Genomic DNA, 27,406 nt, shown 5'->3' on the forward strand with positions numbered 1-27,406 from the left:
ACTGTGATTGGCTGTAAATCTGTCCAGTTACATCCAGAAATGTTGTGACTGAGCTTGTTAGTAACTCCCATTGAACATCAAAAATTAAATAAGGGGCTTTTTGTTTTGCTTTCTCTGTTTGTCTTCCTTTTCACTTTGATTGTAAAGAAATAACATTATTAATTCACATACTTTTGTGTTTTATTTTATTATACAATATGAGCTATTGTGCAAACATTATGTACTACCTCAGTGTGCTAGTGATATTGCACAAGCATATATTACATAAGAAAGTCTTGTAGCATCGTTATAATTTAAATTTTTACTGACTGCTTTTTATGTTTGTTTGTTTATTGTTTGTAAAGTTGTTATAAAACTTGAATAAACAGAAGTTTAAAAAAAGATTTTAAAAAAATTAAATGAGGGCCCAGACCAATTCTCATTCAAGAATTAGCCTGGCACTAAAAGTCTACTGGGTACTGATCCAATACCAGGGTCCAAACTAAGTAACTTTTCCTCAGTCTAATAGTTGTAATTGCACCCAGTGAACTTAACCCTTTATAGTTCACTCATAGAAATATTCTGAATTTCAAAATGTCAGCCTTAGTATGTTATTGGAGGACAGGACAAGACTTTTTGGGGGGCAAATTTTTCACAATTTTTTATTATATAGAAAATCAAGGTCAATGAAGTTACCATATTTGGTTTCTTATCTGGAGGTGGCAAAAAAATAATCCAAGAAGTAAATATAAAAAGTATAAGAAAAACACTTGTAAGGTGACAGGAACATGCATTTTAGAACATTAGAACATTACTTTTACAACAGTAGACCAATATAAGTGCTGGTCCAGACCCCGTCCACATCCACATGATCCCTTTGAACATCAGTCCTTGCATTAGTACCATTGCTTCATGGTACCGAACAAAGCAGGTCCACTCACTGTTTAACCCATAAAGACTCAAACAGCCACTGGTGACCAAAACCATCTTCTGAACTAAACTGTTTCATACCTGTTGATCCACTAATCCTATCAATCCAAGTCAATAATTGGTGTAAAATACAGTTCTTCATCTTTTCATGGTCATCAGATATGACCCATTTCGATGTTCAGAGGCTCCGTAGTTACCATGGAAACACTGTCATCTTCTACAACATTGATTCTCCAGTAAAACCAATGGAGTTGGATCAATGACAATGGATGGACACACTGGGTTTTATGTTCACCTATTGATGTATTTTGATGAAAAAGTCACTTTTTCTTCAATTTTCTGTTTCTGATATAACCCTAAACTTTAATCTGAGCTTTAATGAACATCTACACGATCAGTATAGTTAAATGTAAGAGAATACATGATTTTCACTGAAAGAAACACAAAATACAGAGGATAATATTATAATAAATGGTGATAAATCACTTAAGAAAGGTTAAATCTAGAGAAATATTAATTTGGGAACTGCCACAAAAGTAGCACTGGATCTTTATGGGTTAAGCAGAGGTGGACCTTACAGACCCTGGAGACCACATTTGACCTGAGATTGTTGACTCATTGTCCTTACCGGAACTGTTGATGTCACTGTCTTGAAGTTTATGTGGAAATGACCAAAAACACATCTGACAACCTGAATACAGAATAATTACAGATTACAATTAAACAATATAATTCATTATCTGAAAAGACTGGGATTGATCATATCGACTGAATCGGGACATTCCCATAAACCACACACATAATGATAAAACCACACATAATATACATAATAGCAAACACATTCAGGATGATTTAAACATAATACTTTTTAATTTACACGTCACTGTGTGTTTAATTGTTATACTTTTGAAAACTTCTGCCTCTTCATGTTGGGTTTGTCTGTGATGAACTTTTCTTTGTTAGGTAGTTTTTCTACTTTTATGGTCAAGTTTTAACCTCTTTAAAGATCTTTGGGTCTTTTTTTTTGTTTTACTCTTGATGACGTCTTACCTATTGATGTTGGACAAGAAAACATCCTGCTAATACTTCATACCTCATGTTTGTTGTAATATAACATACAAGCAAAGCTTTATTTTCAGTTCAGAGATTAAAAGATTCTTGTCACTTAACACTTATTTCCATTCGCTGGTTTTTATGACATTATGTTAAACAAAACAAGCACTAAACCACAAGATTACACTACATTTTATGGCTATTTTCATCATATTTCTGTCTATATCAGGTAATTTAACCATCTGGTTCCTTCAATTATCATAACATCAGCCTTTAAACCAGAAAAAAATATTGGTATTGACTGTGATATTATTAAAATTGACAGTGGGTTTGGCTTATTAAATTGCATTGATTTAGTAACTAGAAGCCACTCTTTAATTCTATCTTCAGTTCAGCATATTAGTTCTTCTGACTTGTATTTACTTATTTTAGGTATTTATTGCTTTGATTTTGATGATCAGTTGTGTTTCCTACTATTATTCACTATTGGCTGACCTTTAGTTTATTTATAAAACAGTGAAAAGCAGCTTCACACAAAAATAAACGTCATTTTCCTTTCATGCACAATCACCGTATTGGGCTGTGAAGTCATGTGGATTATTACTGTCTGTGTCCATCTATTGACCGGTCTGTTGGTCAGTGTGCTGCTTGGTTGATAACTATCACAATCGAAGGCCATGGTGGTTGATACACACTGAGTTTTTATGTGTGTGGTGTGTGTGTGTGTGTGTGTTTGTGTGTATGTGACGGAAATAGTTAATTCACATGCGTCAAATATTCTTGCACCGGCTCCATTTCTGTGCACGTTAGTCATGCTCTGGTTTACCCGGCAGTCGACTCTCCTCCTCTCTATTTCTGTCACAAACACACACAGACAGACACACACAGCTGGTTGCCGGCAGCTGTGTATTGTAGCGTGGTATTAGACGGATCCTGTGTGTTCTCCAGCAGTCTCATGTTGGGTGAGTAATAGCGCTGGTGTAGCAGGGTGAAGTGAAACGGCAGCGAAACCTAGCATGAGCAATGAAGCCTCTGTTTTAATAAGAATGCATCACATGAAATACATGTTTTCTGTGGTTATTGCATCTTTTAGATCATTCATATAACAGCAGGCACAGAAAAGAAATAATAATAATGGATTAGATTTATATAGCTATACTCAAAGCATGTACAGAGGATCCATTATTCATTCACTCTCACATTCTCCCTCTGGTGGTGGTAAACTACATATGTAGCCATAGTTGCCCTGGGGCAAACTGATGGAAGCGTGGCTGCCAGTCTGCGCCTATGGCCTCTCCGACCACCACCAAACATTCATACATCAGTGTGAGTAGCAGCACTGGAGGCAAGGAGGGTGAAGTGTCTTGCCCAAGGACACAACAGCACATGGACAGTGCGGGATTCGAACTGCCAACCCTTTGGTTATTGGACAACCTGCTCTACCATCTGAGCCATGGCCGCCCATAATGATGATATCATAATGATGATATCATAATTAGCGTTATAGCAATAGAATGATTACACTTATATTGCTTGTAAATCGTTGTTATGACTACTATTACTATTATCACTTTATCACTTTGTTATAACTTCTGTTCTGTGATTATTAAACTCTATGTATATAAATATAAATAAATAAATAAATAAAATGCATATATATTAGGGATGTCAAAATGAACGTATTAATGCAGATTAATCCATCATCATGATTAATCTGATTAAATATTTTAACTCCATTAACTCATCTGCAGCACAGAATGACTCTGAAGGTCTCTGCCAACTCATTTAGGTCAGTTTGTCCAAGTAGAGTTACTGTCATGCATGCACAAATGGTCAGTTGACCGGTAGTGACAGGCAGCAGAACCAACCCATAAAGATGGAAAACACTAAACAGCACGTTGGTGCACGTATGAGGACACCCACACCCCCCACCCCCCCAAGATGGAACAGTCGACCGACATAAAGTATTAGACACACTCTGCAGGAAGGAGTTTTGTTTTCACTGAAGCACTTCCATCTTAAAATATCACATTAGCACAAAGCATGTGTTAGTTGCGGATTCTACTAGCACTGCAGTTAACGCTAACGGCTAACACGTTAAGAAATTTCAGGTTGTTCATGTTATTCACATTTTTTTGTAAACATTTTCACAATCCAGTTTCATTGTTTTCCACTATAAAACATAGAGAAATGCTTGGAGTTGACAGTATTTATAGGCTATTATGTTCTTATTTTGCTGGTCCGGCCCACTTCAGGTAATATTGGGCTGAATGTGGAACCTGATCTAAAATGACTTTGACATCTCTGTTGTAGACTAGGACTCGATTTTCTTTAAAAATACAAACAGGTTGTGTTTTTATGAACAGCATAGACTGGAAATAGTGATGATGTAATGCAACTGTATATCTAATACCTACAGAAGACGACATGTTAATCTTATTTTTCAGATACTCTTACTTCTTGCAGCAGGCTCCTGGGATATATTTTCATTTCTCTCATCCCAGCCTGATTTTAATGTCTTTGTAGAAGTGAAATCAGTCATGTTGGTGCCTGTTTTCTCTGTTAGACACTAAATACAAACAGGAGCAAAACCCGGCAAAGACTAGAGGAATCAACACCATTAAAATGCATGAAAAAGCTTTGTGAAGCAGCTGCAGCAAGTGATGACTTTGCATTAGCATCGGCTTAACATAACAAGGCAGGCATCAACTTCATTATAGAGCAGGATTGGGAATGCAGCCGTCAAACTCCAGCAGCCGCCAACTCTTTTCCTGTGTTGTTCCATGACAACACAGGCAGCGTCTATGTGAATCGAAGCCTTGATTTGGTCTCCAGGCTCAGCTAGTTATCGGGCACAGTGTAAACAAATGGGTTTTGTTTGAAGGCCGCTATAGCTCTGAAGGGACGCCGTCAGTGTCGTTCCCTTGATTGCAGGAGAAAGCACAGCGGCGGCAAATTGGCATTGTTGCAGAGAGACAGAGCAGTTATCACACAGCAAACCTCAGCAGGGAGGGAAATGAGGCGACGTTGGGCCAGAGTGCAATCAGGCCTGTCCACTGTCACGGTTATGTAAGGTGTCTTGGTGGCAACAAAGAGCCCCTGTGTCTGTCCTCCCAAAGCTTCAGGCCTTCATGTTGAAGCCCTGGTCCTGCTGTCTTTAACCTCATCAACCCCCAAACGTCTGCAGCCACATATCATCCTAGTCCATCTCTAGTACTGATTTGGTTGTTGTACATCCCTCTTGTCCATTGGCCCTCAATAGGCCTCATAGCCCCCCAACTGTGATTCCTTCATAATGTGTTTTCGTTGGGTCAGCACATGTCAACTGGGACTCTCACCCTCTTCATTCTACGTAAATGCAAACATTTCTTGAAACAATACATGTGTGCTGGGGCGCTGTAAAGGGGGGGGGGGAGTGAACGTGACAAATTCTGGGCCCAGCAACACTATTAATGGTGTTGCGAATGAAAACGTTTCAGAAATTCGTTTTTTTGGCGTAATAGTGGATGATAAATTAACGTGGAATCCACATATTGCTGATGTAAAAAAAAAAAAAAGGCGTCTAAAAATATTTCTGTATTGAGTAAAGCAAAATATGTGTCAGATTATAAAGCAATGAGACTTTTATATTGTTCACTTATTCTGCCATATTTGAGCTATTGTATTGAAGTATGGGGCAACACATATATGAGTAACACAAAGCCATTGTTTTCATGACAGAAAAGAGCAATAAGAATCATGTACAATGTTAATTTCAGGGAACATACAAATGAGTGGTTTATTAAATCAGGATTGTTTAAGTTTACAAAATTAGCCGAATTAAGGACATTGTTGATTGTGTTTAGAGCGAGAAACAGACTTTTGCTGCAAATTTGCAGAGATTATTTGTTTTAGTATCACAGGATGAAGAACATAGAAGGAGGTTTAATTTAAACAGCGAAGGGTTCGACTAATGTAAAGCAAATGTGTATTTCAGTTGTGGGTGTCAGAATGTGGAATTCTTTGGCATTGGAAGAGAAGAGCTGTACAATATTTTCAGTTTAAGAGGTTGTATAAGGAAAGAATAGAGAAGCTTTATAAAAGCACGAAATGAAATAATTTTTCTTATGGATTTTGGATTTCTTTTATTTTTACTGACGATCATGTAAACTGTTTACTGTACTAGCTGTAATGGCATCATATCTGATGTAAGCAGATGTTTGAAGAAAGGGGCAGGTTATAAGTTTTTTTCATCCTGCTCCTCTCTAATCATTTAGATTGGAATGAAAAATAAAATGAAAAACGAAATGAAATTTCTGGGGGGCCCATAGAGCAGTGGAGGGGGTCCAGTGGATACAGATTAGAAGTTGTCAAAATTTCATGTAAGGTCCGGTGTATCATAGAGGCATAGAAGCCTTGAGTCAGACGTTGAAAGCATGTTAAGTTTCACTTTCGCTTCATGCCAGTGTTAGTTACGTTAATCCCAGCTGGTCAAGGCAGACGTCCATCCTCCAGGAGTCAGGGTCTGCTCAGTGGGTTTTAGTTGGGGTTTGTAGAAGTCTTTGGGTCTGGACTTCTTTTGTAGTTAACCCTATAAGGAGTATGAATATAACAGGTCACCTAGATTTCTTTGATGTTTTTGTAATAAAAGTGTCAGAAATTGTCTTTTTTGCCAATGCTTTTGCACATTTTTTCAGCAAGAACTTAACTTTAAATGTCTGGCCATTAATTATCATTATTATATGGAAAATAAATGCTTTAAACAATGTGTTATAGTATTTTTTTTTAATTGTCATGTTTATTATGATAAATTAAACCACTGTAAATGTGCATGACAACCTTTTCTGAGATTATAGAAAACTTTCAGCTATTTTACATGTGCTCAAACATTTCAGTTTGTCTAGACCATTCTGTGTCCATGCTCCAGCTTCTTATTTTAGTTCTTTCTCGTCATTTTATCCATGTGATAGTCTGTGCTCACTTTCTGTCTAGTTGTAGACAGAGCCCCTCATTTCACCAACAAAAACGTCCATCATCTGCTTCTTTTACAGACAGTCAATATTTATATATACAAACTGGAAAAATACAAATTAAAAACAGTGAAAAAAAAAAGGGGGGGGACTAAACTCAACAAATACACAGCAAAACACACTAGTAGAACACTCCAAAACAACACTATCATTATTATGTACAATTATTTACAAGAATTCACCATAAAAACACCACTAAAACCTTGCAAAATGTTGCTAAAAGTAATAAAAATCTTCCATTTCTCTCTCACCGATTGCACTTTGCTGCTCTCTGCTCCGCCCACTTCTACTCCCCCTCAGCCAATGCAGAGCTCTACCCTAATATATATATATCAATAATAATAGTAATAAGCTCCCAACCTCAGCTTTCAGAAGCTCTTTGAATTTTGTCAATAGTGCAATAATCCTGACAGTTTTCAGAACAAGGATACATACCTCCCAGATATAAAAGTGTTTGGGTATAATTATGCAGCATTTATGAAGCAAATAAAAATATCCCTCCGTATAATGTGAATTAAACATACATACTAAGAGAAAACTGATCCTGAGGAAGTGCAGGATGCTGCAGTGTTTGGAGGCTTGTCATAAAATCAACATCAGCGTCACTTGTAAAGGAGCCAGATTAGCCCAGATCTCTGAATCATTGCCCACATTTTAGATATTTTTAAAACAAACAAACCAATCTGACAGAAAACTGGCTGTGAAAAACATGCATAATCTAATTTTTCCTCCTCGGACTCTCATTCTGATATTCTATCAAGGGAGACTGTGAGACAATATGATTCACATTTTAAGATACCGACGTCTAATATCAGTTTATTTATACAGTGTTAAAAAAAATGGTGTTCTGGCTCAAAACTGCAGTTACTGATGCAGCAGTATTAGTGTCGTGGCAGGGAATCAATGTAGCTGTCCAACTGGTTTTTAACTGGTGTATTTCTTTGATCAACATTTAGTACAGCTTTGAGCAACAGCATCAGACGAGTTTAGTCAAAACGAAGAAAGTAGAGCGTGTTTAACCCTCCAGTATCCCATAGAAGCCCTTCCTAATCACCAATTGGTGCAGTAGTAATGCCAAATTTTTAGAGCTGCCGCGATTAGTCGACGTAGTCAATGTAATTGACCGTGAAAATTAGTCGATGGCAATTTCTTTTAGTCGACGAGTCGTTTTACTATTAACCCCCTGTTTTTGTTTTTTTTGGCCGTGGCACCTGGGGAATCCATGCCGTCATTGGCGCCTGCAGTACCTCGAGAGAGAGAGAGAGAGAGAGAGAGAGAGAGAGAGAGAGAGAGAGAGAGACCTGTCTTATAAGTATCCTAAGGGTACGTTTACACGGCAACACTAGGATCTAATTCCGCAAAGATTTCTCCTTTGCGTTATAAAATCATTCCGCGTTAAGACGAAGCCGCTATGATAACGATCTGCGTTAACATGAGTCCGCGAGGACGGCTGAATACGCTGTAGTGGCCATGCCAGACCAGTAGCTGGCGATGTAGAGCTGTAGTGAAACAGTGGCGGTAAAACACGCGCCTGCGCACAAACGATTTCCGGTTTAGACAGCCTTTAAATGAGAAGAAGAAGAAGAGGCGGACAACACTATTTACAAACAACAATGGCGAGTGGTCATACAAAGACGCAGGACTTCTTTGTCTGGACAGACGAGAAGACGTGGAGAAGGGACAGCAAACTGAGCACAGTTAGCAGCACGTATGTTGTTCTGAAACCGGCCATTGTTGTTGTGGTTGTTCCTTCTTTTTCTGCAGCTTTATTGTGTCATAGAGGCTGGCAAACCAGCTTGGAGGCGCATTACCGCCACCAACTGGCCTGGAGTGGGTTAACTGGCGGTTCTTGGCGCGCGCGCATCGGTGACGTCATATTTTACCCCGGAACGTTACGATTCGCGTTAACACGGAGCTGAAATGCGGAGCATATCGATAACATTCCACCCTGGACCCTGGTATCAAAAGTTTCCGGATTCAGGCACTCTAGGCACCGTTTCCATGTTAACAGAAGCTAATCCGCGATGAAATCTTCCCGGAGTCGATTGAATCCTACGCCGTGTAAACGGCCCCTAAGTTTCGCTCTTATGGTTCACCCCACCCCAGTCCGCGGATCCGTGTGCACCTATTCATGCTCCCCCCTCCCCCAGTTCCCTGCTCTTACATGGCAAACATCCCAATTTGTAATTTTGGTAATATTTAAGTTATTTGTATTGTTTACATTTGTCATGGTACAGGTGACATTTTATGTTTCGGCCCTTGAGTTGTATTCAAAATAAAATGGACACAACAAAATAACAAACACTTGATTTTTTTTTTTTTTTTAATTAGTCATTTAGATTAGTCGACTAATCAAAAAATGAGTCAAAAGATTAATCGTTAAAAAATTAGTCGTTAGTGGCAGCACTACAAATTTGACTTGAGCCAAAAACAAAAACACCAAATACTCAATAACTGTCAAATATTTAACCCTTAAAATGCTGTGTTTGTAATGTAAACAAAACTTTTTTTTTACGCAAAAAACACAAAAGAAAATTGTGAGTTTTTTTCTCAATATACTACATAAAAATTGCATTACTTTTTTTTTGCACACTGGCATATGTCAATGATTAAACAGCAACACTGGTTAATGTGCATTTTTTTTGTACTAGGTCAAGTGTTAAATGCTAAAATTTGTCAATGTGCATTTTTTACTCGTTTCAGAAAAGGGTGCTAGTGTAGTAGTTTTCTATTGTTTACAATGTGCTGAGTTTTAGTTTCTGGGTCAGAATTTGAAAAAATCATACAAAAATAAACAACTTTGAATTCTGACCTAATACAAATTGTGAAAAATAATATGACCTTTGATAACATGAAGTGCAAAGTGCGCATAATATGCTCACCCGGATACTCGAACGTTAAGGGACGAGTTTAACAACAACTAATGATTAAAAAACCTCATACAGTCCTTATTTATGCAGTTGGTATGGAGATGATACATGACACCATAGTGGTTTTTCTGATGATGGTTATGAGGAACACAGTTTGAGCTCTTGCATAATGTATTGCCTTGGACTAACTGAGTTTAATTGAACAAATGACCTGTTTACACACCAGGACCTGACGCATCTGCTGCTGCTGCGACCTACATAACGTCCCCACATGAACATTCACTGCTATAAATAACAAACTGGAGATGCAATTACCTCATTATTTGATGTGATAGATTATGTCGATGGAGCGTCTCCACAGCGGCGCGGACAGTTTATCCAGAATGTTAGATAACTTCCTCCAATTTCGGCTCTAGGTTTGGATCTTTCAGAACAGCCTCGTATTCAGTTACCGGCTCAGATTTAACAGCGTCTCCAAAGTGTCGGGAGTAATGCTGCCTTCAGGTGCTGTCGGGAAGATGATCCTTCTTATTTGTGAATTGAAATTACAAGTATGTTGTGTTCAAGTGCTTTTGTGTAGCGAAATGAAAAATGACTGATTTAGATTTTTTTTTTTAAATTGTGTATGCTATATATGTGCAAAATCATCAGCTGACAGCAGCAGAATGTTAATAAGAGCAAAGTTTAGTTTACTTTAGTTTACTTTAGTTTTTGTTAGTTTATCTGGCTTCTTCTTTATTTGGATTCACTGGGCAGGATTATAGCATTCTCACTAATTTCCATCTGTAGTCCCTGTGGAAAGAAATTAAAAAGGGAAACAGTACAGGAGAATTAAAAGAAAAACAACACACTTAAAAGGAGTTGCATACAGTCAAAGTGTAGAATACAGTTGAAGGAAGAGTTCATGCTGGCAGACTTAGTTTATTCAATCCATGGTTTTGTCTTGGTGGAGAAATTTCAAACATTTGTTGTGCTTCCATTCTATTATTGCTTTGTAAGAAAAAGCTGATTGTCCAAAAGCAGTTTTGCAGAAGGAGGTGCAGCGCTACCATCTAGAACAGGGCAGGGGTGTCAAACTCATTTCTTTCAGGTTCCAGGTTCAGCCCAGTTTTGATCTGAAGTGGGTCAGACCAGTAAAATAATTGCATAATAGCTTATATATAAAAAAAAAAACCCTTCAGATTATTAAAATACATTGCATTTATAAACTATCCAAACAAAAAACATATATATTTACGTGTGTGTGTGTGTTGTGCATATTATAATATCATAACATTATTATTATTTATGATTATTACTTCTTTTTTATTATTTCTTTCCACTTGTACTTTCTAATGTCCAGTTACTTGTCTTTCACAACTATTTTTATAGTTACTATTATTACTATTTTCTTGTTATATTTCCTATACATGTACATTCAGTGTTGTGCTGCTACTAGAACCTTAATTTCTTGAGGTTCCTCCCAAGGGATCAATAAAGTTCTATCTAATCTAATCTATCTAATCTAATCTAATTATCCAATATTTGAGGGTATTTGCTTCCATTAGTCGTTGGTTAGATAATGTTACTATTACTGTTTTTTTTTTTTCACAGTGAAAGTGACAACAAGGATAAACAAGAGAAGACAGACATCATGTCCAAGATGGACACTTCTGACAAGAAAGTGGAGCAGCAGAAGAAAGACACTGCCCCCGACAAGAACCAGCAATCTGAGAAAATCCTGAAAGACGAGGAGAAGACGGAGAAGCTGAATGCTGAGAAAAACAACGAGAAGGCGGAGAAGGTGGACAAACCGGAGAAGACCAACAAAGATGAGAAGAAGGAAGAAGAGAAGAAGGCGGTGGAGAAGAAGGAGGAGGAAAGGAGGGAAAGATCCGGCCAAGTCTCCGACCGGCAACGGAGGCAAAACTCTGCAAGACAACAAGAGCAAGGTGGGTCACACACGCATGAAGGGTGGCGGCGTTTCCAGGGGTAACAGAACAGGCTCGTCACCCAAAGGTCACAGCGTTGGCCTGAGACGACAGGCTGCCGAGGCGTCCTTCAGCAGAACACACACATGCATGGACACAGGCTGATTACTGATCAGCCGCCTCTGCTTCTGCTGCATCACCACGCTTCAGCACCGAGACAGAACTTTTAAGACGCATCACTGTGTGTCTGTGAATGTGCTGTGGGAGACCAGGTCCCAGCAAGTCGGACAATGTCGGACATGTTACCAACGCTGAGACATATAGACTTAAAAAAACAGATGTCTGTTTACTTAATAATACACACAGAATATCAGAAGTGTATTTTATATCCTCAGATCTACTGGTATTTTCTCCTCCTGCTACTGCAGATTTGAGGAAATGAACAAAATACACAAGAAATTAACAATATATAGAATAAAATAATGAACAAGATAATGAGCAGAAGTAACAACAATAAAACAGCACAATGAAATTAGAATAGAATAGAATAGAATATAATAGAATAGAATAGAATAGAATAGAATAGAATAGAATAGAATAGAAATTAGGAGTGCTACTCCAGTCAGTGCAACAATATAAAAAAAAAACAACACATCCTAAAATAAGATAGAGTGAAGATAAAATTACAAAAGCTAAATGTAAAATAAGAAAATAGAATATAAAATTTTACAAAATGTAAAATGAGAATAGAACTAAAGTACAATAAAAAAACTCCACATGAAATATGAATAGACACAACATTAACAATATTAACAATATGTATATCTGTAAACGAGTCTATAAAAATAGTGCATTTATGTTTGATATTTGATATATATATGATAATATGTTGATATTGGATAAATATTGTATCGTTATGGCAGAACACAGGATTATTGCATGACTTATTGCAAAATTATAAAATAAATATCTATATATTATACAAATAAAACCAAATGAACATTAAATGAACATAGTAATGAGCGTCCCACATTAACCTGGTCCCCCTGGACATGTCTAATACCTGAACTGACGTTCATGTCATATGCTGCTTTTCCATCAGATGTGACTGTAACTGCTTTAACCTGCTGTAAATCACTGATTCACTTTGACAGTTAATGAGCTCTTTATTGTCATATGTTTACTGCCTGTGCTGCCATACCACCGCTGACATTGCAATCCCTGATTCCATTGCTGCTTTTTCTTTCTTTCTTCTCCTTCCCCTTTTCTACACTTTCCCTCCCATGTCTTTCTACCTTTGTTTTCCCATGTTGCTGTGGCTGCTTTTAATTCCATTACACCAGCCTGATGCGGGTTCAGCCAAACCAAACTCCCGCCCATCCACCCTCTCCACCAATGGCGAGGCCAACTCGGCCAACGCCCCTCCCCACCACTGCATCAGGCAAATAAAAAAAGCCCTGTACCCAAGGCGACCACGCCCACCACCACTAAGCGGCCGCCAACAGCAACTGGTACGGCTAAGGCTGCCAAGGTGAGTATAACACTGAAAACTCCTGTCATTTAGTTTAACTTCCATTTCCAAAACTTCATGTCAGGGCCCAAGATAGGCTGTTAATTGGATCATCAGCTGTCAATGAAATATACTGATCAGCTGTGACATTATGATTACTCAATGATGTTAAAATGGAAGGATCTGCATGACTCAACATGTCCAAAACTGCAGGTCTTGTTGGGTTTTCTCAGTGTGGAACAACACCTACATTTCAATCCAACGGAGCATCTGTGGCTCCGAGGCCACATTTGGCTCTTTTGCTGTTTTCCAGTGGCTTCACTGAAGAACATATGGAAATGATGAATAACCCTTGTATTTTAAATAATTTGCTATTACTGATGCAACCATAAAGTCATTCAAATGTTATGTAGTTGTAAAAATGTAGATTATACTCTATGTATTCTTTACTATATGAATCCAAAAGTAGTTGTAGTAGAAGTAGGGCTGCACAATTAATTGATTTTAAGTCGAAATTGGATTTTTTAATTAGGGTGATTTTTTTAAGAAGGGAAATCATCAAATTGATTTCATCTGTCTCGTGCCTCTGGGCCTGCAGGCTACCGTAGGCTCCTCCTCCTATCTGTGAGAGCGGTCTTATACAGAAGTCCATGTAATGACCACGGACCTTAAATCTGCGATGGGTCCACAGTAGTGATACCAGTGTAAGCTGTGGTTTCAAGCACGGATCCTCCAATTCAAATATAACTGTATGTGGATCACTCATATTATGTGGTCCACGCGTACACACGCACAACTGATGCCTGTCACTGACTTACATTAGTATCACTTCTGTGGGCCCATCACATGATTAGGGGTGTTTATTGACAAGAATCTGGCAATACGATACAAATCACAATACCCAGATCACAATACAATATATCACGATATATCATGATACTGTTAAAAAAAAGCAATTATTTGTTTGTTTCTTTTTTAAATGATTATTTCCTGGAAGAATTGAATTACACCAGAAATATGCACAAATACTAAACACATTTTTATTTGATCACAACAGGATCTAATGCTATATCACCAAATTTTCCTGTGTTAACACTTAAATTAGGTTTCACAGACTTTACAGTTTAAGATCGTGCTCAAATGTTCATATTCTATTAGTTCAAAACTAACATCGTAAGATTATTTTTGTGAAATCTCAACAAAAGAACTAACATCTGCCTCTCACACAGTAAAAGGTGCTTTTAGGATCCTTCATGTAACCATTATTAAATAAAACAGTGTTAAATAATGATAAATAAGATATAAACAATGAAGAAAACAAGAAAACAAAAATGAACCTCCGCCATATCTCATTTGAATAAATACCTAAAAATAGCGATACCAGTAGTTTTTATATTGATACAGTATTGTGAAATGAAAAATTGTGATATATTGCAGGACTGATATTTTTTAACACCTTGATTCCATCACAGATTTGAGGTAGGGAGCAGTGCCTTGCATTGCGGGGTGCTCACATAAACAACATGCTGACTTCTGTTGTCTCTTGTAGTTTTACCCAAAAATCGAAATTGAAAATTGAGTTTTTAGAGGAAAAAATCGGGATTTTATTTTTGGCCAAGATCGTGCAGCCCTAAGTAGAAGTAAAAGTAGACTACATGTTTATTTATATGACACTGATGACATTGAGGGCATTCATCTGTAGACTCGATTACAAAGAAAGCCTTCACATAACAGTCATTTTTTCCTGCACTACACACTAATGACAAATGACAGTCACCACTATGAGATCAAACATATTAAAGACATTTTGGCTAGAATCTAGATGTTCCAGCTACTGTGCATCTTCCTTTGGATCTTGAGCTTTGGGAAACCCTGTTTTAGCCACTTCTTTTAGCTTTCTGCTAATTTCACTTCGTCAAACTTTTACAACCTCAGAAAACAACATCATGTCCAATCCAACCTGTAGAGCTTATAATGAAAACACTCTCCCAGACACTTGTACACACCAATGCTAACTCACCTGTCACTCTTGTGTTTTCCAGACTCCAGAGAATGAGAAACGCCCACCTGTTCCAAAGGCCACACCCACTCCCAGAGCAAACACCACTAAGAACGGATCGACTCCTGCAAACAAACCTGCAGGTATCTGCACAGACACAGCACATGTTGACACTGTTTGGAAACTGTCACTTTACGACACACTGTACATTCTTTACGCCAGTTGAAGTACAAATACATAAAAATCAACTGTGAAGTACTGATTCAACTTCTCTAAAAGGGAAAACCTACAGCTTCTGAAATGAATAGAAAAGTGAAAATTAGGTCTTATTGTCATTTTAGATCTGGACATTGTTTTTGTCTTGTCTTGTCTTTTAATTAATTCCTATGTTATTTTATCTTGTTTAATAACACCTGAAAATGGACTCATTGCATTCAAACAATTAAGCACAAACTAAAAACAGACACTGAAGATGGATTTTGTTGTGTTTAATCTTATCCCATATTTTACCCCATTTTCATCTCATTTTGTCTTTTATATCATTGTGTCTTATATCATCATCTATTCCATGTTTTATTTAGGTTGAAATCAGTGTTAATCTTATGTAGGTGCACAACGATGCAAAATAGAAATGATGGAAAATCCACGTTCAATGCACAATAAATATAGAGTAAAACATACAGATATTTCTGTTCAAATGTAGGTCATAAAACTGAACATTTCTCAACTTTAGTACATGTTCTTTGCTTCCTACAACCTCTGCATCTGCCATTTATAAACTGTCTTTACTTATAGACTTATACCTATGGTTAACCCATAAAGACCCAAACATTCACCATCGAACAAAACCAATTACTGATCTAAACTGTTTAATACCTGTTGATCCACTAATCCGACCAATACATGTAAATAATTGGTGTAAAATACACTTTGTCGTCTTTTCATGGTCATCAGACATGACCCATTTGGACGTTCAGAGGCTTCATAGTTACCTTGGAAACACCGTCATCCTCTACAACATTGATTCACCATTAAAACCCATGGAGTTGGATCAATGACAGTGGATGGACACACTTGTTTTGTGTTGAGTTACTGATATTTTTGCTGAAAAAGTCACTTTTTCTTTTCAGATATAATAACCCTCAACTTTAATCTCAGCTCTTTTGAAAAACTACGGTTCATACAGATCAGTCAATTAATTCATTCATTTTCTGAACCCGCTTTATCCTTACTAGGGTCACGGGGGTCGCTTGGAGCCTATCCCAGCTACATAGGGACACCCTGGACAAGTCGCCAGTTCATCACAGGGCTGAACATATAGAGACAAACAATCACTCTCACATTCACACCTATGGGCAATTTAGATTAACCAATTAACCTATCAGTGCATGTCTTTGGATGGTAGGAGGAAGCCGGAGTATCCGGAGAGAACCCAAGCAGACACGGGGAGAACATGCAAACTCCACATAGAAAGGTCCCACCCCCCCGTCAACTGGTGTTGGAATCGAACCCAGGACCTTCTTGCTGTGAGGCACGAGTGCTAACCACTGCACCACTGTGTCGCCCTCAGTTAATTAAATATCGGAAAATACCTGATTTACAGTGAAAAAAAAAAAAAAAATAAATAAAGGAGATAATATTACAATAAATGGAGAGAAAATGGGTTAAACAATCACTAAACTAGAGAACAGAGCTAAACTTCCATCAAAGTGCTGAAAATGTATGCAAATAAATCGACAAAGTGTTTGGAGTCGACCTGTCGATGCAGCTGAATTACTGGTAATTTGCCTTGATGCTGTTTTGATTTCTGTTCTAATGATGTAGCACAGTTCCATGTAACTGCTCAGCCTCCATCGTCGGCTGCCGTTGTAACACGACCTCTGTAACAGGAGCTGAATCCTCTACTGTAGCCGGAGAAATGACTCAGACTGTAGGCTGGCACCACTCCAGGCAGCGGCAGAACTGAACTGCTGCCATATGTTACACTTTATCGCATTCAAGCGCTGGCTTCTGAAGGCAGCAGACTGGTATTTTTATCTGCACATCACAAACAGTATCTCACCTCTCTGAGCGAGGGAGCTGTGACTCAGGCCGAGGTGTGTTAGTCAAACAAACGCTCTGCTTTTTGTGCGACACAGCCCGACACCCTCAGAGGGTATGATTCATTCACCCAGTTCATAGTGATGTGTGTTCTGGTCTGTGAGGTGCATATTTTATTCCAGCTGCTTGAGTGAGCTCTATTACTTAAGGGATCGTTGCCCCCACGGCAGCAGTTTAGTTGAATACGATAATGTGTCTGCCACATGATGGCAGCGCTACAGCACAGCTCCATCAGCAGGAAACATCAACTGTCACACCTCAAATCATACTATGAAATCACTCATTTCATGGACAGAACTGATGAATCAGCGCTTACCCCACTCTGCTAACAGTCAGACGAGGTGACCTCAGTGGTTAAGGTGATGGACTGCTAATCCAACGTGTTCTGCATGCGTGGGTTTGAATCCCATCCTCGTCATTAGTTTTAACTGCAATTTCCCAGTTTGGGATCTCCAAACCCTATTTAGCTGTAAGGACAAAAGTATGGGGACACGTTGAATTCAGGTGTTTAAACATCAAAATGTACTTAAAGTTTAATGGGAGACTTTTGTTCCTCAGTGAGATGTGAAGACAGTAGATGGTTAGTTGTGGCAGAAATGTATTATTTACAGTCAGAGCACAAAAAATATTCTAGAAATTTAGAGGTAGAACATTTAAAATCATAGTCATGGATAGAAAAAATATTAATTAATGTTGAGGGAAATTAAGTCAAAACCATCTCTGAGGCATTTTGGAAACAAAGATAACAATTTGATGCAATGAAATTAAAAGGAAGTAGAAGACAAAAATGACATAAAAGATGCAATGAAATAAAAAAATCTCCCGTTAAACTTTAAGGAAATATTGATATTTATAAACTATATGGACAAAAGTATTGGGACACATCATGTCTCCAGCTGTAAGATGTCTTGTTCATGATGATTTGAGATAAAAACATTAATATTTCCTTAAAGTTTAATGTTTTGTGACTTTCTGCAGTGAAATTCATGCAAAATAATATTAACATCAGGTCATGAGTCATATAAGTCATATTAGTCTCATTTTCGCTCTGAGCTGGAGTCACAGCTAAAATCTTCCCTATATTTGAAAGGAGTTCAACACAGTTTTGTATAAATAAACAGTAGATTATACGTTTTTGGACTCACTGCTCAGCGCATGAGTACAAATCACGTCTTTTACTGGTTTGTTGTCGTCTTCATCATTGCATATTTATGCTGCTAAAGCATCCAGGTATTGAAAACTGAAATATTTTCCCAGAGAGAGCCTTCATTTCCCTCAATATTTGTTTCATACCACAGTTTTAGACATACTAAAACATCTCCCATCCTGTTTTATCTCACTAATTAGCATATCAGTGTGGGATTCTAAGGAAAGGTATTTGCACCTTAAGCTGGGTGAATGCTGCTGTAAACAGTCTGTATGTAAATATGGACACCACAGCACCACTTCCTGCCACTGTAAAAAAAAAAAAAAAAAAAAAAAAAAAACAAATGTAGCTGAGCAGTGGTGGGAGCTGCTGTGTTGCCTCTGATTCATTTTGGAGTCACTGTCTGTGCAGCAGAGATGTGGGAATTTAACATCCGCCTGCCGGCCAGACGCCTCATCATTTCCTCCCTCGTGTCTAACAGAGTCCTGACAGTGATTAGTCATTAGAGCTGTCAATCATTTATGTAATCAAATAACTTGGTGAAAACAAACTCATCAGAGAGCTGACAACTTCAACACAAATCAGACTACTGGATATCTTGATAAAAATCCATCTATACGTACAGTCTAGGACCCTGTTCAGATCTTAAAATGTCCTCAGCGGATGGAATTCCAGGTGTGAACGGATTCAGGACACGTTCAGAGGTGGTCTGAGGTGTCCACATTCTCCAAGTATCTGATTTTATTTTTATTTTTTTATCCATGACTATGATTTTAAATGTTCTACCTCTACTTAAGAACTAAAATCTAACATTAAACTTTAAGGAAATACTAATGTTTTTATCTCAAATCATCATGAACAGGAGATCTTACAGCTGTACACATGATGTGTCCCAATATTTTTGTCCATATAGTTTATAAACGTCAATATTTGCTTAAAGTTTAATGGGAGATTTTTCTTCTTCAGTGAGATGTGAAGTAAGTAGATGGTTAGTTGTGGTAGAAATTTATTTTTTACAGTCAGAGCACGAGACATATTTTAGAAATTTAGACATAGAACATTTAAAGTTATAGTCATGGATGAAAAAACCCTAAAAAACAAAATCAGTGTTGAGAGAAATTAAGTATAAACCATCTCTGGGGCATTTTGTAAGGAAAGATAACAATTTAAAACCAAACTAACTAATGTAATGATATTTATTCCATTATAAAACTTTATTATGACATTTGTTATTATTGATTTGTTAGAAAAGGAGCACCTGAATCAAACGTGTCCCAATACTTTTGTCTAGTTTATATAGTTTATAAACATCAATATTTCCTTAAAGTTTCATGAGAGATTTTTCTTCCTCAGTGAGATGTGAAAAAAGTAGATGGTTAGTTGTGGTAGAAAATTATTATTTACAGTCAGAGCATGAAAAATATTTTAGGAATTAAAGGTAGAACATTTAAATCATTGTCATGGATAAAAATAATTAATTAATGTTGAGGGGAAATTAAGTAAAAACCATCTGAGGCATTTTGGATTTGATGCAATAAAACTAAAAGGAAGTAGAAGACAAAAATGACCTAAAATTCTAGTTTTCATCATTTCGTTAGTTTTCGTTAACGATAATAACCTTGGCGTCTGTACAACATGAACCCAAACAGTACAGAAACATTACTTTGCATATTTGTTCTACAAGTACAAACGTCACCCTCTGTAATTTAATCTGTCTGTAAACTTTCTGCTCTGCATCTGAAAGGGTTTCTTTTTTCTTTTTTCCTGCGTTGATGTTAAAGAGCGTAGAATCTCAGAGTCAGTGATGATTTTCATGTGTCCTTGGTTTTGTTTGTTTCCCACAGCTAACAAGAACGACAAGACTGAGAACAAGACGGGCGAAGCCAAGAAGCCCAAGTCTACAGGTAATAAGCAGGAAACACAGACAGTCTGGTTTCAGTCTAATTAAAGTCCATCTAAGGTCACTATGATGAAAGAAAGGTCACATACAGATGATATACTCACAATTAAAACTTGGCTGAGTCACCTCTGAAGGGATAATAATATGGTTTTTACTGCCTCCAGAAACCAAGTCACTGTCATTTATTGATTTTCTCCCCTCTGTAGTAGTTAAAATAGTCTATGGGGAAAACAAAAGAAAAAGCTCCTGCTGCACAATGTCTCACTTGTTAATATCCCTAAGGAAGGAGAGTCAAACTCATTTCAGTTCAGGCGCCACACACAGCCAAATATGATCTCAAATGGGCTGGAACAGTGAAATAATACAATAATAGCCCATAAATAATGACAACTCCAAAGTTTTGTCTATCGTTTAGTGTTAAAAAAATAAAATTACATTATGAAAATGTTTACACTGACAAACTACCCTTTAAAAAATGTGAATAACATGAACAACAATGAACACCCTGAAATTTCTTAAGAAAAATAAGTGCAATTTTACCAATATACTGCTTCAGTTTATCATTTACACATGTACATTACAACTTACAGATCACAGTGGATCTACAAATACACAAAACATGTAGTAACAGTGTTGGTAAAATTAGACTTACTTCTCTTTGGAGATTTCAGGTTCTTCATATTTGTTCAAGTTATTCACATTAAGGATCATTTGTAGATGTAAACATTTTCATTTTTTACACAAAAACAAAAAGAAAAATTTTGAGTGTCATTATTTCTAGGTTATTATGACAGTATTTTACTAGTCCGACTTACTTAAGATCAAATTGTTCTGTATGTGCAACCAAAACTAAAATGACTGTTGATTGTTAAGATGAGATAAGATAAGATAAGATAAGATAAGATAAGATAAGATAAGATAAGATAAGATAAGATAAGGCTTTATTTATCCCACCATGGGGAAATTTTGCAGTTAACAGTAACATACAACAAGCAATCACAGACAGAAAGACAGGAAGAAAAACCCCACGAGTGAAAATAAAAAAAAATGAAGAAGAGAATAAAAATTTTCTATTTATATAAATAAAGAATAAAGAATTAAAAATTTTATATTGAATATTATTCAGATATTTGCATTGTCATAATATCTCCAGTGTAATTTTTGCATTTCACAGATTCATCCCATGGCCCAGATTTAATCCTTTGGTGGGTCAGTTTTGGTCCGCGGACCGTATGTTTGACACCCCTCCCCTAAGGTTTCCCATTTTAGAGTTAGGCTTTCCAAAAAACACTGGATGTAATCAGAGTAAATGTTACCTGTTGAATCATAAATGCACAAATGGCTACAGGTTATCACCATTGAGCACAGAGAGGTAAGTGTGTTTGTTTAATGTACACTGTTGCCCATACAGTTGGCATAATTTAGTTTTCAGACACATTCTTCGTTTTATTCCTATTTCTACACATCTGTAAATTTGATCCGGTTTGGTGATTACATATTGAGTCCACCAATCCACAGTTTTCTCTGTTTCATATAATAACCCTCAAATGTAATCTGAGCTTTAATGAACATCTACATAATCAGCGAATTAGATATTGTAAAATACATGATTTACGCTGAAACAAGTGGTGCCAAGCCCAACAAACCCCACCCTTCGCACATATTGTAGCTTATTTTGGGATTGATCCAGCTGATGTCATCATGCCAATGTGTGTGCTGATGTCACCATATCAAATGCCTCCATATATTTGCCAACTTTGAAGTGAACTGAAACAAAATTGATGTTTTTATAAACATTTGAAATTTCGACCATTATAAGTAAATGGGTAAAAAAAGACTTAAAAAATTCATAAATACTTTGAACTTTGACCTACTTTTCCCAAAATATAATCACATCTATTCTGAGTCACTGGCAATTGATAAATCCAATTTGGTATGAATTCAACCAATAGTTTTGCTGTTACAGACATTTGAAGTTTAACCCATTTTAAGTAAATGGGGAAAAAACAAAAAAGATTTAAAAAGTTCATAAAAAATTTAAACTGGGACCTATTTTTCCCAAAATCTAATCACATCTATTCTGGGTCACTGGCAGTCTATAAACTCAATTTGGTATGAATTCAACCAATAGTTTGCTACTAGAGTGTTAACAAACAAACAAACAAACCGAACCAAAAACATTACCCCTTTATCCCTTTTGGGGGGGGGGACAAAATACAGATGATAATATTATGATAAATAATGGAAAATCACTTAAGGCAGGTTAAATAGAGTGAAGAATTCATGTGGAAACTGCCATAAAAGTATCTCTGTGTCTTCATGGGTTAACGTCATTAATTCTTCATTTCTCCGTAGCCCGCCCCCGTCCGGCCTCCACCGCCGCCCCCACTCCACCTGCTACTACTAACGGTGAAGCCGGCTCCACCCACCGCCGCCGGGTCATCACCAAACCCCCCGTTCCCAAACAAACCCCAATGGAGAAGAAGCCGGCGGTGCCCCGTGCCCCCCGAACCCCCCGGCCAATCAACGCCCCCACACCGGACCTGAAGAACGTCCGCTCTAAGATCGGCTCCATCGACAATATCAAGTACCAGCCCGGCGGAGGGAAGGTAAGACTTTAGCACAAGACTCCATGAATAATTCACATCACGGGCGTGGAGATAAATGCAGCTGAATTCTTTTCTCGTATCAGCGAATGATTTGTTGCAGTGTTGGCTTGTACTTCAGATGGCTGCTGTGTGCCCTACATCATAATAACATCTTTAGCTCCAAAGGCGACCAGAGAGCCTGTCAAAACACATTATAATCAATCTGCCAAGAAAAAGTTAGCAGAGTGTCAAACCGTCTGAGGAATATCAACATGCTGGGAAGACATCTCACTCCCTAATGCTACCTAGGTGTTTTATGTTCTTATTATTCCAAGAAATCCCATAAAAGACCAAAATCAACAATAAATAGAACCTGCTAACAAGGACTGTCTGGTTTCCTCAGTCTGACACAGTTTATTGCTGTGTGCCAAAGAGCTCGACTGTTCAGAAATGATTAAAAATCAGACTGCTGGTCGTTGACAGGAACGTTTTCTTTTTAACACTGTGGTTAATTTCGACTTAATCTCACTGGTTCCAAATGTGACAGATCTACCCTCAAGATAGTTCCCCCAGTGCACAGTTTCTTCCTGTTTGATTAATGTTTGGAAAAACTACAAAGCTCAGAATTTTTCAAATAACTTTTAGTCCATTTTAAATGAACCATTGGGTTTAGGGCTTTAACTGGTGTATGATGAGACAAACACATTGTAGTTTGAGTCTGTTTATGGGATTTGATGACAATAATGTGGACATAGAACAACAACACCTTCATTCACCGAAACATAATGATGGAATATCACATATTTCATCATTGCAGTTCATTTCTAAACAGGAAACTAAAGCCACTTTGTGTTGATCAGCTGAAAATTATCCTTCACCCTCCCCACTTGAATTTAAACCAGCAAATATTTCACCTCCTTCCAATGTATAAATACCTCAGTGATTAATATGTATATACTGCAACTAGCTCTTTTGAGTCGTTAAGTAGTTTAGTTTGTTAAAAACCATGTCAGAAGAAAAAAAATGGAACTGAGAACAATCAATTTATTGGCCTGAATCAAGCTAAGAAGAAAGATACTGAAAACTGCAGTAGAACCTCACAACAGGAGTAGCTTTCACTCTTTGCTTGCTCAGAGCATGTGTTCATCTCATATTTAATGTTTGTGGAAATGACCAAAAATAGTCACTTGCCTGATAAAGGGTTGAGCCTGTTATAAAATATCTTGTCTTTTTCAGTAGCTAATCTCTATTATGAAGTGTGTCCTGAATAAACTGCTTTGGCAACATGTGCGACTCTGCTGTTTACGTCTGTACAGTCGAATAAACAGCATTTCAATAAGTAGGAACAGGGGCACGGAAAGACTTCCTCATGATCCATTTTCTCCAGCAACATTCAGGCGGTTAGCGCGTCCTCAGCGTCTTATCTGACAAATGTGGTGTTATCTCACACCATTTGACTCACAATCACCTGTGCACTGCAGATATTTTTCAGCGGTTGTTACCATTAAAGGAGATGATGCATGCTGTCTGTCTGTTGAATGCCGCATCCAACATAGTCACTGTCAACTTTTGTCACTTCGCACCATCCTCAAAGGTGTTTAACTGTCTCCCTTAGCCGCCGCCGCCGCGTTTAACAACACGCAAAATGTGTTACAGTGCATGCCATTCTTTTATTTCACCATCACTGAGGTGCTCAGATGCATCATGGGTAGACGTGGCTCAGATACCTGGTTGTGTTGTCAGCAGCCTTCCAGTGAAATGTGTGTCTGCTGTGGCTTTTAATCACATTTGTGTGCTTTTTTATTTTTATATACAAATTTTACAGTATACAGAACAAACAAACAAAAAGAAAGAAAAAAAAAACAGACCATAACAGTTAGAGCATCTAGGTTCAGCCTTCAGACAAATTAAATACAGACAGGTTTGGGACTAATTAGGTAAAAAGGTCAAAATAAGCATATACAAATATAAGATTATGTAGGTTTAGTTTAGTTGAGTTGAGTTGAGTTTATTTCAGAAACAAACTTAATACAAAACACAGGGGAAAAAAAGTAGAATAATAGAAAAAAGAGCAAGGATTTCTTTGATTAACATAAACATCCCATTTTTCCCAATATTTTTTTTTTTTACATTTTTCAGTAGTGAGTCTTAATGAGGTCAGCCTTTCCATGTCATAAATTTCATGCTTTAACTGTTTCCATCTTCTAATGTAATGTGTCTTTTCATCTCAGATCCTCTTAACTTTCACTAAACACAGTTAGTTTAGTGAGAGTTTTAGATCAAATCGCTGGTGTAACGCCACGCATCATCATTACATCAGTGTTTAGAGAAGTAGTTTAGTGGCTTTTGCAGATTCCATCAATGTAAAATCACACCGTCCTTCTATATAAACAGTTGATTTTTATGCATTTTTTGTTTGTTTCAGCAGGAAAATTACCTTATTCTTTTGATATATTTGTATTAACTGTATCAAATGTAAATTTAATAGAATTGTCGTTCATTTAACCCTCAAAGACCCAAACATCCACCGTCGACCTAAACCATCTACTGATGTAAAATATTTAATACCTGTTGATCCATTAATCCTATCAATACATGTAAATAACTAGAAGCACTCGGAGAGCGCAGACCTCCGCCAAGGCTGATCAGTGGCCCCCCCGTGGGCCCCCCCATGCCAAGGAGGTTATGTTTTTGCCAGGGTTTGTTTGTCTGTCTGTTTGTTTGTCTGTCCGTTAGTGTGTAACATAACTCAAAAAGTTATGGACAGATTTTGATGAAATTTTCTGGTCTGTGCCCCCCCCGTGGGCCCCCCCACCCCCGATCACCACCAAAATTTAATAATTTCTTCCTTATCCCATTTCCAACAAACCCTGAAAATTTCATCAAAATCTGTCCATAACTTTTTGAGTTATGTTGCACACTAACGGACAGACAAACAGACAAACAAACAAACAAACAAACCCTGGCAAAAACATAACCTCCTTGGCGGAGGTAATTAATGTAAAATACAGTTTGTCGTCTTTTCATGGTCATCAGATATGACCCATTTGGATGTTCAGAGGCTCCGTAGTTACCGTGGAAACACTGTCATCTTCTACAACATTGATTCACCAGTAAAACCCATGGAGTTGGATCAATGATTATTATTATTATGCATTTGTACTTAAATGCATCTAAATATTACATCTATACTTTAGATTAGATTAGATTACATTACATTAGAGAGAAGTTTATTGATCCATCAGGAAATTAAGGTTCCACTAGTACTAACAGAATCAGAATCAGATCACTTCATTGTTTCAGGCAAATTACATCAAAGACGATGTAGTCAACACCAAAAACACATATAATTAAAAAAAAACAAAAAACCCCCCAAAAAAACACCTGAGATTAAATAAGCTATAAAATACTGGTGAGGTAGTGTAGTGAGTAAATAAATAAATATAAAAGAAAGAATAAATAGGTACTTATTGCACAAATAAGTAAAAAGTTATTGCACAATTTTCAAGATGTCGTTGCATATCCCTTATTTACAGTCCTATATTTAAAAGACGGATGGTGCTGGGAAAACAAAACAAATGTTAATAACAAAGCAAATATTAATGCTAAATCAAAGTACTACTACAGCAAAATAAAGTAAAATAATAAATAAGTAGTTATGTTATAATATTACAATTTGCATTTTATATATATATACACACACACACACTTATATATATATATATATATATATATATATATATATATATATATATTTATATATATATATATATACACACACACACACACACACACACATAAGTTCATAATCATGGGATAAAAGTTATAATATAGTGATTACAGTAATAGTAGTCCAGACAACAATATATAAGCAATATATGTATGTAAGTAATAATAATAATAATAATAATAATATACTAGAAAAGCACTTGGAGAGCACAGACCTCCGCCAAGGCAGATCAGTGTGCCCCCCCGATCACCACCAAAATTTAATCATTTGGTCCTTGTGCCAGTATCAACATTTCCTGAAATTTTCATCCAAATCCGGCCATAACTTTTTGAGTTATCTTGCACACAGACAGACAGACAAACCAACGCCTGCAAAAACATAACCTCCTTGGTGGAGGTAACAATAAGAAAAAAAATTATGACAACAAACAAACATTGCACACAGGACACAGTAAACCCCATTATAGACATTTGCTTTATCTCAGCCTCATCTCTTTAATATTCTGAAATCCATTTTCTTTTATATTCCATTTCTCTGTCCATTATCGGTGTGTTTTACTTGTGTTTTCTGTTGCCTCTCATTTGTTGTATCCTCCTGGAAGCCCACCCCTGTGTTTTATCGTCTCATGCAGTGTGGCTTAAATACACCTTCGTCGTGTCTAAAAAAGGTGTATTTTCATTG

General features: G+C 37.1%; 2 protein-coding genes across 2 annotated transcripts in view; both read left to right on the forward strand.

Moving 5' to 3' along the window:
- Positions 1 to 11,441: 11,441 nt before the first annotated feature.
- LOC115436660 (protein PXR1-like) lies at positions 11,442 to 13,168 on the forward strand. Its single transcript, XM_030159570.1, has 2 exons — positions 11,442 to 11,772; positions 13,095 to 13,168. Exons 1-2 carry the CDS (start codon positions 11,475 to 11,477, stop codon positions 13,097 to 13,099), a joined length of 303 nt encoding a protein of 100 aa, XP_030015430.1. The 5' UTR covers positions 11,442 to 11,474; the 3' UTR covers positions 13,100 to 13,168.
- The window catches only part of map4l (microtubule associated protein 4 like), a 38,783-nt gene continuing 24,475 nt past the window's right edge, over positions 13,099 to 27,406 (forward strand). The window contains exons 1-5 of the mRNA XM_030160652.1: positions 13,099 to 13,104; positions 13,193 to 13,282; positions 15,304 to 15,403; positions 20,352 to 20,411; positions 22,763 to 23,016. Of these exons, the coding sequence (XP_030016512.1) occupies positions 13,099 to 13,104; positions 13,193 to 13,282; positions 15,304 to 15,403; positions 20,352 to 20,411; positions 22,763 to 23,016 (510 nt within the window). The remainder of the gene's footprint in view (positions 13,105 to 13,192; positions 13,283 to 15,303; positions 15,404 to 20,351; positions 20,412 to 22,762; positions 23,017 to 27,406) is intronic.

The sequence above is a fragment of the Sphaeramia orbicularis genome, chromosome 17 (genome assembly GCF_902148855.1).
Source record: "Sphaeramia orbicularis chromosome 17, fSphaOr1.1, whole genome shotgun sequence".
Classification (NCBI taxonomy): Eukaryota; Metazoa; Chordata; class Actinopteri; order Kurtiformes; family Apogonidae; genus Sphaeramia; species Sphaeramia orbicularis.